General features: G+C 39.4%; 1 protein-coding gene across 4 annotated transcripts in view; it reads left to right on the top strand.

Annotated features, from left to right (window-relative positions):
• The window catches only part of epha8 (eph receptor A8), a 134,845-nt gene that overhangs the window by 96,925 nt on the left and 23,720 nt on the right, over window positions 1-14,200 (top strand). For all 4 annotated transcript variants that reach the window (XM_026169027.1, XM_026169028.1, XM_026169029.1 and 1 more), the window contains exons 7-10: window positions 5,283-5,438; window positions 5,657-6,085; window positions 8,204-8,328; window positions 11,780-11,942. In XM_026169027.1, coding sequence (XP_026024812.1) covers window positions 5,283-5,438; window positions 5,657-6,085; window positions 8,204-8,328; window positions 11,780-11,942 — 873 coding nt within the window. The remainder of the gene's footprint in view (window positions 1-5,282; window positions 5,439-5,656; window positions 6,086-8,203; window positions 8,329-11,779; window positions 11,943-14,200) is intronic.

The raw sequence follows: 14,200 nt of genomic DNA on the forward strand, positions 1-14,200 counted from the left end.
AGGCAATTTAAGATAACTCTGAATAGCATTAAAACAATATGTATGAAAAATTATGCTTTCTGATTTTGACAGTAACACCACAAGTAATATGTGGTGTTTAAATGTAGCGTTTGAAAAGCTAACAAATGTAATCATAGGTTGCTGCCAGCCTTGCATTTCTGTTATTTACTCTTTGGAGTCTCTGGAGAAAACAAAATGTGTGCACGTCAGAGAATTTTCAGCTGAACTTTTCTTTTTTTCCAGCTTTTAATGTATGCGTTTCTCATAGAAGTCTTCTGTTGCTCTTTTATAACATTGATTGTCCAGGTCTTTTGATGTGATCAGCCCTGACAGGTTTTATATGACAAACACACATCTAGAAGCACAGCAGCCCCTCACTCGATCTCTTTCTCACTCTTAATGGACGCCTATATCTTTGTCTGAAAGGACAGGCAGACAGGAGCAAGTCATGGTATATTAAATGGTGAATTATAAATAATAGAGATTGAATTACAGACAAGACTAACAAAACACTGTGCGTGCACCATTGTCTAAAACCCTAGTCATCAAGCCTGATGAAAGGTAATTAATTAAAATCCTTGTTGTGTATTGCAACCAATATCAGCTCCAGCTGTTTGTGATGTCATATTTTGCTAGCTTTGTTATTAGACTTGTTAGTCAGTCCCTTATACAGTACTGTAAGTTACCCACAGATGATGAACACGGCGTCAATCTGCCATTTTGCTTAGAGTCTTAGAGAGCTGTTAAGTCAACTTTATGGTTATTTTGGAAGATAAACCTTCTGTTTGTGGTGCTATTAAATTACAGGGTATTATACAGAGGGGTGCTTCTTATGTATACACCACTCAGTGATAATAAAAACACCTGAACAAACAACTAGCTCTACAGTCCCAAAGCATCCAAAAATTTAAATTAGTAATTGTTAGATGCCAAAACTTCCGAAAGCCAGAATATATTGTTACTGGCTGTATTACTATTATGGAAATGTTCCTTATAAATTAAGTGCCTTTAGAATAGTCCTGTTTTACATTGAAATTTGTAGAGTTAAAAGACTGTAAATGACCAGTTTGGAACAGAAAAGTACAAAAACCCAACAGATGGCAAAAGAGATGTTTGATCACACAAAGTCAGGAGAGGATAAAAACTACAAATTTAAAATGCTTTTTCCCCCCAGAGTCTTAGAAAATGTAGGTTGACGATCTCTAAACAGCTTCTCTGTGTAGAGTTTATTAATTTAAAATCAGCGGTTCGAACTTTTGCTTCATGGAAAATATCAGTCATGATATCGTTTGAATTGTATCATTTACAAAGGTCGAGGAAGCTACCACACCAGTAATGTAGCTTTTTATACAGAGTGCAATGAAATATTCTCAAAAAATTAATTAATAAATAAAGTAAAAAAAAAACAAAAACTGACGTACAATATTTTTTGCTGATTTCTGTAAATATTATGTGAATGTAAAATGCTGCAGACATAATTTGGAACCAGTCTGATTTTCTGTAGCCGGAAACCAGTGGAATGCCCACCGTGCATCTGGAACAAGTTGCGAGTGTGAAGTATGGTGAATTTGCTCACAGATGAGGGTAGAGTAGATTGTCTGATTGGTGCAGCATCTGCTTTACTGCATTACAGTCTGTTGTGGTGAGGAAGCTGCTGAGTGTGAATGTAAAACTGTCCAATTACCAGTCGATCTACTTTCCTTCCCTTATCTATGGTTATAATCAGTGGGCAGTGAAGAAATGAAAGAAATGAACCTCTTCTGAAGGGTGTCAGGGCTCTATTGTAGAGATGGGGTGAGTAGAGCTGTTACTCCTCCACACTGGATAAGAGCTATATGATGTGGCTCAGGTATCTGACTGCTGCATCCTAGATGCGTTTCCGCAGGTCCTTCCTCCCTGCAGCTGTCAGACTGTACAATCAAAACGGCTCCCAACAAACACAGATGTTTACATCAGCGCTGAAATTTGCACTAATCAACCGAACAACTACTACTGTTATAACTTGCACATTACTTTCTCAGTTTATATATACTAACTAACTAACTTTTTAATGCACATGTACAATACACAATCTGTATTTTAAACATCTTTCAGTATCCTGCTCCGTTTGCACACTACAACCTGGGTTTGCTAATTATCTGTACTTTAATTTTAATAACTGTACAGTACTGTTTTGGTAACTATTGTCCATGATATGTAAAAATATTGTGTGTTTCTGTTCTGTGTCCTGTGTCCTGTTCTGTTTGTATATGTGTTTTTTCCCCTGTGGGACAATTAAAGGATTATTCTATTCTAGTCTAGTCTATTCTGTTCTATCTGGCAAGTATCTGATTTCTGTGTGCCTCTTAGGGGAGGTGTTTTAGGCCGGGACGAGGCTCTTGGGCCTAGGACATGCTTCTAAGCTGGCTTGAGAATGTCTTGGTGAACCCACTAACATGGATGCCTTTATCATTGAAACACTGCTGACACCTCCTAGGACAGACACTGTTGCTGCTTTCAGTTTCTTAGAATGTTTTGTTACTATACTTGACAGGTTTTAAATGGATTATTTCCTCAAATAATTGATTATAATTTACGGAGCCCCGCAGGGGACATGGGAGAAAAAAAATTAAGACGGACTTTTGAGAAATCTCGCAAAAGTTTTGCGAGATCCCGAGTTAGTTTTGCGAGATTTCGCAAAACTAACTCGGGATCTCGCAAAAGTCCGTCTTAATTTTTTTTCTCCCATGTCCCCTGCGGTTCTCCGTAATAATTGATAGCCAGTTTTGCATATATTAATCTTTAAGCTTTCGCTGCACTTCAAAATAGAACTTTGGTGCCAGATTTTGAAGCTACGATATAAAGTCCCCTTTTTGACAGAATGTTTACCAGCCTCGCTGATATGATTTTCATGTTGTGAATTTTTCTGCCTGTCACAGTAGGTCATCATGGCAAAATGTACTTCTGCAGGTTTTAAGCTTTTTGGCACAAGTTGGATGGATGTGTCTGTCTGGGCAGATTTAGTCAGTGACCTAATGTAACAACAGTCCAATATGGAGTGAAATCTAGTATGTGTGTACTTGGAGTGTACAGACATCCAAGTAAAGGTTCAATGAAGGATATGATCCAACCAAATGGAAAGCTTTCAAGGCTGAAAAATAAGCATTAAAAACACAGTGGAAGTTAATGTGTTGGTTTCCTTTCTTTAACTTATGAGACATATTTGGTTTTCTGCTTGATTCCCATTAACTGAAGTAACTATTTAATTATTTTGGGGGTGTTTTGTCAGTTGTCCCTTGTGTGTTAGACTAGTCTGATGAGCTAATATTTAAATCCACTTTTTCTTGTCTGTTAAGTCAGTTTTTTTTTAATGCAATTAATTTGGTGGTATTTTGTTAAGTTGCTTTTATTACTTTTTTTTTATTTTTTATTTGTTTACTTATATATAATATATTTTTGCTTTTTTTTTTTTGTTAAATAAAACTCACTGTCTCCATAATTACTCCTGTGTCCTCATGTCCAGGCAGCTCATTCACTCACAAGATTAATTAGCAAGTATGTGTTGCAGCCATGAATTCAGCTCACTAACCTTGCTTCCTAGCTGTAGCTTATAATTTAGCACTGTTTTTGTATCTAATTGTAGCAACCTTAGCTTACAATATAAAGTGAGGCTTTATATTGCTTTTGTTATATAAGTAAACCCAAATAAAACTGGTCACATTTCAGTGTAAATATGGCCACTTCTGGCTCTGAAATACAAACCTGGCAGTGTCCCGAACACTTGTTGCTGAGGCTCCATGGCCTCTTCCTCCTTTACCCCCTGAAAGTCATTTACATGTTACCTGTGTAAGTATCTCCCAAAATCTCTAGTTCATATCTTGTATATAAATACTGTATATTTTCCAAAGTGGGTGTAGTGTAAGACATAGTTGGTGTTGCAATTGCTAATTGGTCTCTGGTGTTTGACTTCCTTTTGGGTAAAAGATCAGAGGTTTTCTTTCCGTTCTTTGTTAAGCCTAAAGCATCTAATGAAGAGGTCTACTGACACATGGAGGGAACATCATGATTGTTTGGTTTGGTTTACTTTTGGAGCCAAGAAGTCCTCCACATTGTTTGTATTTTGTCCCCATTTCCATTTCATATTCATATGTCAGTCAAAGCTTACCTGTGCATACCTACTGAGTAGTGGACGGATGACTTCCCACTGCCACCAGGTTCAGACAGATAAAAGCTGTAATTTCAGCTGTGGGGAAGCCAGTGGGATTACATTATTGTGGTAGCAACTTCCCATTCACTGAAGATGGGTAGATTTTAGATAAGGACGGATTCTTATATTGTCTGTTTTAAATAACTAAAAGCTGCTTTATGAGGGATTCTCAAAATATAATATCATAAAAATAACTGCATCAAATGCCTGACCCTACATTGAATGGATTTGCTGAACATTTGCATGGGGAGTGGTTTTAATCGTTTACAAACATATCTAAAAATGTCTTCAATAATCAGGAATACATGTCAACTGTATATTTTCTTATAAATTTGCTCTTCTTGATTTTCCATTTTATGTTTCTTTCAGTGTCTTTGATGTCTAAAGCCCTAAAATGGTCTTCTATTTGCTTTAGAAGGAAAGGTTAGGCAAAGACTGCATCTGTAAACTAAAACACAGCATTTTGGGGAATCGCAAATTACCATGTGCGAAGAAGTGCAAACAGGGTGCATCGTTTTTATATATGATGCTTTGCTGCGTGTACACGAGGTTTACCCCTGCCCCATTTACCAAAGCAGAAGCCTATTAACTGCCTGGAAAGAGAATATATTTATCAGAGCCCCTCTATTATTAATCAGTGCAGAGTTAAAAGTGAATATGTATCAGAGCAGCTGAATAAGGTTGAAACACGGTCTGGATTCAGATGGTCTCACTGGGAGTATCAACAGTGCAGCGCCTTTTCAGCCCAAATCTGAACAGAAAGAAGTATGACTTTCATCTCCCCTGCTCTGCAGTCTCTGCGGTTACAAGGCCTGTAATTATACATAGATTAAGGGGGAGTTGGGATGGGTCTATGTCCTAAAATGAATGCTTTAGAGGAGATGACACAGTTTTGAAAAAGTTGAAGCTTCACGTTGATATGCACAGCTTGCTATAAGAGTGTGATTCATGCCTCTCTGAATGCACTCTCTCTGAATTTTATCACGGTCTGAGTGATTATGGCAATGCAGCTTCCCTGCAAGGTCTCTATTTACTCTATTTATTCTCCCTGCCCCTCTCTCACTCTTTCTCTGTCTCTATCTCCCCGTTTCTGTAGCCTGTGAGGTGGGTTTCTATAAGCCGGTGGCAGGCGATGGTCTGTGTGGTAAATGTCCTCAACACAGCCACTCAGAGACCAGAGCCGCCCTCTCCTGCCCCTGTGACACCAACTACTATCGGGCAGCAGATGACACACCGGCAGCTCCATGCTCCCGTAAGTACAAAAACACCGTGTACCAGAAAGCCCAGTCCCACAGGCAAGGTGTGGGATTGCCTTGAAAAAGTGAAAAGACATGCACATAAACACACTCAAACAGCACACGATAACCATGACATGATGTGCTGAACTTATCTTTGCCTGAGAAATCGAATTTACTTTTTTTTCAGACATGATCAAACCTCCGAATGAACTCAAATCTCTCTTTTCTCCAGGCCCTCCATCTGCTCCAGTAAGCGTCATCTCCTCAGTCAATGGGACCTCCGTGAATTTAGAGTGGGACCGTCCTCTGGATACAGGGGGTCGCAGCGACTTGCAGTACAGCGTGTTGTGTATGAAGTGCTCAGGAGAAGGAGGGCCCTGTGAGGACTGTTCATCCTCCCCTGGAGGCATCACTGGTGGAGGGAAGGCAGGTGGAGGGGCAAGTGTTGGGGCAGGGGGAGGAGGGATGGTGGAGCGTTCGGGCACGGCTGCGGTCCGATTCGTTCCTCGCCAGACCGGGCTGAAGGAGTCTTGGGTGACAGTGCTCAACCTGGTGGCCCACACCAACTACTCCTTCCGCATCCTGGCCATGAATGCAGTGTCACACCTAACCAATGAGCCAACACCTTACGCCGTGGTCAACATCACAACGAACCAGGCAGGTAGGGTTCAGAACAATGACGTACTGGAAATCATTACGAGGAGTTTAGTAGGCAGCACAGTTAATCACAACCTTATGTATATCCAGTGTATTTGGCTTGTACTTTTCCTCAAAATAAATTTTTCTGTCTGAAGTGCGATGAGAGGAAATGATCTTGGTGAAGAGTCAGCATTAGGTTAGGTGTGTATTTGTGACTTCATTACTTCCTGGTCCCCACATATATAATAGACGTTTTTCTCCAGAGGAGCTGGAGAACAAGCCACACCCTCCACACAAGGATCTGTAAAGTGTAGAAATTCAAAAACAGAAGATAGTAATACAAAGAACTCACAAGAAACACAAAAAAGAAACAAAGAAAAAATTAGGAAATATAAAACTGAAAAAAATACAAGGAATGTAAACTAATATGGAGTACAAGGATGTAAATTCCAATTTGAAGCCTGTAGCTCAGTGATCGCCATGCTAATGACTACTTTCTCAGAGACTTTAAAGTAGAAACAATTGAGTTGTATGACAGAGATTTTGAAATAAAAGAGAAAGTGTCTTAACAGAAACTGAAAAAGTAATGACAGCAGAAAACGAACTGTGAGTTCAAGAGAATTCGCAAGTAGAAATGTTTGTAAGTCTTTTGGTAAAGATTTAAAGAGTTTGTAAATCTCTCACAAATACATTAAGGAGACTTTCTTTATTTTCTGTCATTTATATTCTGTTACAGTGGTGTAGTTTCTAATTAAAATAAAGCCAGTGAATATTAAAGAGATCCCTGTGAGGCAAAAGCACAGGCGTCAGACAATTATGTCTACTCTTGGATCTATGACATCACGGATGTGGTCATCTCAGGCCCAAGGCTTTAGTAGACACAGAATCTCCACCCTCCTTACAAATCTCATGCTCTGAGCCATTCAGAAATAAGTTGGCTTAAAGGGAGTGTGGTGTTAAGTAATAAAATAAATAATCATAAATACAAAATCTGTACGTGTAGCACATAAAGTAAATGGATGACAACGGCGTTACAGATCTATAAAGGTGCACTGAAGCAGGATTGTGACTGGTTTATATTGGTAGCATAAGATATGATTGCATCAGTGGTGCATGTTCATACATGCAAGTGCACACATCTAACCTGAAATAAGTCAGTGTGAAAACTATATAATAATCCGAAGCCAAAAGAAGAGAAATGTCATGAAAATTAAATGAAATAAAATGTTTAAATCTCAAGTTTAAAAGTCACCTGTGAGTTATTGGCGACTCACTTGCAGTCACATCATTCGGAGCCTTGGCTCTGTATCAGACATACTTTTCTCACTTTGTAGTTCTTTTACTGTCAAATGTGCAGAAGTGCCAAAATAACAATATTTAAAAGGAATGTGCTGTCTCAGTGACATTTTGTGCTGATAATGAAAAACAGGTTGTGCAATGTGCACTTTGTTTCTGTAAGGACTAGTTGGAATAGTTGCTACTGTCAGCAAACAGAACTCATGGCTAACTTTCTTCTATGCTCCACGCTGACGTCATGAACAGAACTCGGCCCATTTCTGTTGTGATGAATGTGACAGCAATGACTTGTAATCAGTCTCTGGTTGACTAGTTGGAAGTAACTGTTAGTGTCACTCACTGACTAATGCATGTCTCCAAAAGGACGTCTGGTACAAATGACAGGAGGTGAAAAGCAGTGTTTGTTCTTTTTAATACATCTGTAATACAACTTTGAATTAATTTTAAGACCAAATGTGAGTACAGCACACAAGTAAAAAGCCAAGTTAATACACTGATAACAATACAATATTTTTGTGCAACAGAATTACATTTAATCTAGGTTTAAAGTAAGACTTCATCAAGAAATCTTTTAATCTTTGTTAATTACACCTTGCCTTGGGCAACAATTAGAACCTCGATCTTATTAGCAGTTAAAATTCTAGAAACTCTAAAAATAAAGTTGGACGCCATCAGCGAGTGAGTTGCAGCTTAAAGCTAACAGCAGGTGAAAAAACAAACAAAACAAAAAGCCTGTCAGAGTAGGCCTTTACTTACTTTATAGTAACCTCATCTCCTTACGCTCTGTAACCATGGAAAAACATCTAGAGTTGACAAAACCTTGTCTTCCCTGTTTCTTGTGCAGCCCCCTCTGAAGTGTTAGCGATCCGGCAGGAGAACACCAGTCAGAACAGCGTGACTCTGCTGTGGCACGAACCCGATCAGCCCAACGGAGTTATCCTCGAGTACGACATCAAATATTATGAGAAGGTACGCCAGTTGCTACATCTGTACCACTCAAGCCTTAAAAACAGTTCTGTAGTCACTTGTTTGAGGCCGATGCCAACCTATTGTGCTTATTTTCCAAAAAGAACTTACGTGAAACTCTTCAGGCATCTCATGAGAGGAAAAACTGTACCTGTAAACGCATTGTCTTCAAAGGGCCTCGACTAAGCTGAGGCACAATATTGTGAAAACAGAGGAGTGACGGTTGGACAGACGCAGGATAACTTAATACAAGAAAAAGACCCTGCTGGCAGCTGAGCTACTTGAAAGGAAATGGGGTTTTGAGAGAATGAGAGCCAGAAAGCGAATGAGACGGTGTAGTTTTTCAACTTAGCGAAAGGGACAGTGACAGCGAGCGGCTTGGCGGGCGTGACCTGTCGATAAGCTAATTGCCACAAGTGTTTGCCTGAATGTGCATGTATGTGCATTTGGGTGAGTATGTGTGGTTTTCTGTGTGTGTGTGTGTGTGTGTGTGTGTGTGTGTGTGTGTGTGCATTTGGGTGAGTATGTGTGGTTTTCTGTGTGTGTGTGTGTGTGTGTGTGTGTGTGTGTGTGTGTGTGTGTGTGTGTGTGTGTGTGTGTGGTTTGATAGAAATCAGCTAATTGCAGAGGGAGCAGCCTGAGAGCCGGCGGTCTCATAGCCAAACAAGCAGGATGGTGTGGGGAGTTCTGAAGGATTAGCTCGTCTCTTGCGCTGCTGTCTTAATCTGGCCTCGCTCAGGGGTGAGACGCCTGTGGGGGATTTTCAAGTGGACAAGTCAGCAATGTGCTTTCGTAAGGTTTTTTAGTACTGTACTGAACAACAGTGAGTCACGGCGAGGATGGTGGCTGCTGCAGCTGACGATGATGAAAACAAGAGAGAGCCAACACTTTATAATTTGGCTGTTATCCTTCCCCGGGACACCCAAATGATTCAGCTGCTCTACTGTCTCCATGCACCTTGTAACTCTTTATATTGTTTTGTTGAGTGTTTTTCCACCACACATTTAAAATATGTCTAAATTATTGATAATGATATGATAATGATGAACATGATCAAGACTTCAAAATAGGAATATGATAAACTGCACATCCCCTTTTTGATGAATATGTACATGAAAACAGCTGAATTTTGTAACACAGATAGGTATGCATAATAATATTGACAATTCACTTTTAACTAAAAGATGCATCACAAATGAATCTAATATCAAAAAAGAAACAAGAAAATAGGACAAACACGATTCAGGGTTCATTTTTCTGACTGACAGAAGCAGATGAAAAGATTTTCTGAGGCATTTACATGGCAATAAAGTCTAACTGACAGAGCAGGTTATATTCATTTCCTGTGTTCAGCATTGGCTCTAATGAGTCTACTAGTTAAAGAAGACTGTAAGAAATAAAGTGAGTGTTGTGATAGCTGTGGTAGATTCAGTGTGATCTTCCATTTTTTTCAGTCGTCTTTAAAGGCACTTACAGGATAAATCTGGGCTGCAGTTTCCTTATTGTCACCGAATCCTATAATTCTGCCTCATAATTCATTACATCTTTTCTACGGTGTCTGCAAACCTCAGATCCAGGTCCTCTGCTTCATACTGAAGAGATTCATCATAAGAAATGGGCCTCAATAATAAAGTGTCATTTCCAAAAAAAGCTCAGTTACTTTTTTAAAACAATGGTGGCACTGTAGCTTTGATTAAATATTACTCAAACAGGTGGAAATGCTGCATCTTGTTGAGGTCTATTGTCAGCCATGGATCAATACACATTTGGCGCTCTGGTGGGTTTTCATGGAAGAATAATAGCGCATTTGGAAAGGAGTCCAAATAAACTATAGTGTTCATGCATTCATGTGATAAATGTAGTTTAAATTGTTGGTTTGAAGAATATCATCTGCCTGTTGTTTAAGTTTGTTTTTGTTAAAAATGGAATACACAGTAAAAAGTTTTTAATTGCCTACAAAACACAGATGAGGATGCAATATAAAAAGAAAGAGAATGAGAAAAAGTCGGGTTGCTAAGCAGCTTGCAGATGTGTAGCAGCTGTGGGCAGATAAAGCATCTTAAATAATGTGTGCTGTATGAGATTTACTAATTGTATGTGTACAGCAAGGTAAGTTTCCATGTATGGCACTATTCACACTGAGCTAAGTGTTTTATAGAGGCATAGAAAGAATAAATAGCATTTCTGTTGGAGAGCTACTGGGATTACAACTGATTTTGGTTATTTATCTATCAGAGATGATGATGAACACTGATGATGGATCAGCCCACTAATTTGGCTGAATCAGTAGTTAGCATTTCCTTCAATTTTTTGTGTCCATTATTCTTGGCTTGTTTGCATCCAGTGTGTGCATGAAGTGTGTAAGCAGAACAGCCTGCAAGACTGTACGTTGGACTGTGTGTTTTTATATTGGGACATATATATTTGTCTTTACTGTGTGGTTTTATTTATTATTTGTAGAAAGGGTGTATATAAAATGTAAATAAGAACAGAATCCACTGACTTGCAACTCTCATGGCATATCATGAAATGAAAACTATGACTAAGAAGACCTGGGACCCAGGACTGTTGTCTAGATCAGACAAGAATGGGACAGCATCCTCTCCCAAAAATCCAGTACAGACTGTTATTAAAAGAAGCGACACTGGTAAACATCCCAGCCTAATTGCGTTGCCTTCATCTAATTTAAATGAGCTTAAAATTGCAATTTTTCTAATTTAGAATTTGGGACGTTTCTGTGTTCTATTATAAACAAAATACGGGTTTATGTAAATCATTACATTGTGCTTTTGTTTACATTTTAGACAGTCTCTCAGCTTTTGGGGGTTATGTCATTATTCTTTAAAAAAACACATTTTGAATGAAATGTGGGATTTTGTATCACTGCTTTAGAATTCACTTGTTCATTAATAAGAAATAAAGCCACTCATGTAATTGTGTGTTAAAGTAAATATTTTAGTTTTATGTCAACCCAGAGTGTTATATATTGCAATTTTTGTATCTCATTGTTATGTTTTTTGCAGGTGGTCCTGGGTGCAGTAATATATATATAAATATCGAGGACCTGGGTTTGTCAAGAAAGAGACTTTGATTTGCAGCTTTGTGTTTTCCACTTGATTTTTTCCCCCCAGTCTGCTAATATTTAAATTTTTATTCACTTTTCATTGTGGTATTCAGTCACAGGCTTAGTCACAAAAACAGTCTAGCTTAGTGTAGACCCTAAAGGTTTCTTGCTTAGATTTGGTCTTGCTGTTGTTACAGTTTAATGCATCGCGCACTGATGCCAAATAACAACTTGAATGTAAAACGTGCTTAGCAAAGCATTTGTTTAGGAACATTACTCCACACCTCGAGAATAACAGCCGACTGATTTAATTCATTTCTGAAACACATTTTTGGAAGTCACACCAATCTTCACAACCCTAATCTTTAGATGTATTTGTCATTCTTGCAGGATAATGAAGAGCACAGTTACTCCACTCTGAAGTCCAAAAACACCAGCGCCCGAGTGTCAGGGCTGAAGCCAGGTACCAAGTATATCTTCCAGGTCCGAGCCAGAACCTCAGCAGGCTGCGGACGCTTCAGCCAGAACATAGAGATCCAGACTGGGAAAGCAGGTGTGTGTATGTGCGTGTACACTGGTCTGCGAGGAGAAAAGAAAAGAGAAAACGCTGTATCGCTAAATTGTTTGGTAAAATCTCCTGCTCTCCATGAGTCACTAGAAACCTTTGATACACTGGGAAAAAAAAGTCCAGTAACAACAGTTAAAAGACTATCACCTCAAAGTCAAGCCAAACAGCACAGCATGGTCCTAGGCTGGAAAGGTTTGGGTGATAACTGCCCCAGTCCACCCCTCTGTTCCATTGATCTATGCTTTGTTAGAGGGTCACCCCTGTCAGCAAAGCTGCAGCCTACACAGGCTTCAAACAGCTAAACACAGTGCTGCTGTGGGGTAGAAGTTTCATGTCTTTCACCTGAAGTAAGAACAACACAGACTGTTACAGAAAACTTCTATTCGAATATTTTTCTTTCCTAATAAGGGATTTGGCAGATAATGTCCTGAGCAGGCGCTAGGTCTGCAAAGCTCAACCACCTGCCTAGTTGGAGTCCCAGTGCTGTTTCACTGACTAATAGCCTCCTTTCGGAGGCTGTTCACCGGACCAAACTCTCGCTGACTGAACAAGAGGGCTGTACACATTCCATGAGCCTTCATGCTGAGTAATCAATAAGTCCCAAGTTTTGTGATAAACAGACAACAGTTGCCTTTTTCCAGAGCTGTGTGTTTTGCCAACTGCAACTATGCAAATTCTAAGAACTGAGTTGTGCGCAAGCCTGTGACGCTTAACATGAAGACTAGATGGCTTAGTCAGTGCACCACTTTAGTCCACGCTGGGTGGATTCTAATGAACAATGGGCATGTGTACGGTTCCCAGAGGACAAAGATAGAATAACTTTTATTTTGCTGATACCCAACTTTCATTTCCAAAGGTCTTTAGCTGTTTTTGCACATGAACTGCAGCCCTGGGCTTTCCTTTTGCGTGCTTGCATAGGCAACAGTCGAGTTCATGTGTGACAACTGTTTTTGACAGTTATAAAATGGACTGGTTAAATTTGGTCACTTAAAATAAAATATTAAGGCTTTGATGATCCGTATTTAGTTCCAACATCAGGTCAAATTTTTAACTTGTCTAGTAAATTATCCTTTGGCAGAATTCTGTATTGTTCTCTATATATTGTGAAGGTTTGCAGTGGGACCAGTTTGAGGACCATTTGGCACCATCCTGTCTTTTCAGGATTCAGCTTTTTTTAACATCTAGTTCATGTCAGTGTTTGGTAGTGGAGGTTATTTTGCCCTAATCAGTTGACAGTGGCTGGGTAGTCATACAGGCTGTGACATTGGCTCAGACTGTTAAATCTAACATCTATGTGTCAAATCTATATGTGTTTTTTAAGGTTTGCTATTTCTGTTAACCGACTTTCAACAGCCCAGTCCATCCATTTCATCCACATGTCTTGCCATTTCGTTTGCAATCAATTCTGACTCCGGCGCAGGATGATGACATCTCTATTCTTAATCCTGACAAGTACAAGACGCTGATTTCATCAGCTGTTTCTGAAACAGAGAAAGCAACTACCAATAGCCACGCAAAAATGTGGGTGAACGTTAGGTCAGCTGTCAATATCACATAATTACAGAAAATTGCCAATAATTTTCTCACACAAAGCTGTAATTAATTCTACCATCATCAACATTTTCAAGCAGACCTTTTGGAGAAAAGGCGAAATTAGTTTCAAACTCATACTGGAAACCTTCTACTGTCACTTTCAATTTACATGATATATACAGTGGGGCAAAAAAGTATTTAGTCAGCCACCGATTGTGCAAGTTCCCCCACCTAAAATGATGACAGAGGTCAGTAATTTGCACCAGAGGTACACTTCAACTGTGAGAGACAGAATGTGAAAAAAAAAATCCATGAATCCACATGGTAGGATTTGTAAAGAATTTATTCGTAAATCAGGGTGGAAAATAAGTATTTGGTCAATAACAAAAATACAACTCAGTACTTTGTAACATAACCTATGTTGGCAATAACAGAGGTCAAAGTTTACTATAGGTCTTTACCAGGTTTGCACACACAGTAGCTGGTATTTTGGCCCATTCCTCCATGCAGATCTTCTCGAGAGCAGTGATGTTTTGGGGCTGTCGCCGAGCAACACGGACTTTCAACTCCCGCCACAGATTTTCTATGGGGTTGAGGTCTGGAGACTGGCTAGGCCACTCCAGGACTTTCAAATGCTTCTTACGGAGCCACTCCTTTGTTGCCCGGGCGGTGTGTTTTGGATCATTGTCATGTTGGAAGACCCAGCCTCG

The sequence above is a fragment of the Astatotilapia calliptera genome, chromosome 5, assembly GCF_900246225.1.
Source record: "Astatotilapia calliptera chromosome 5, fAstCal1.2, whole genome shotgun sequence".
NCBI classification, from domain to species: domain Eukaryota; kingdom Metazoa; phylum Chordata; class Actinopteri; order Cichliformes; family Cichlidae; genus Astatotilapia; species Astatotilapia calliptera.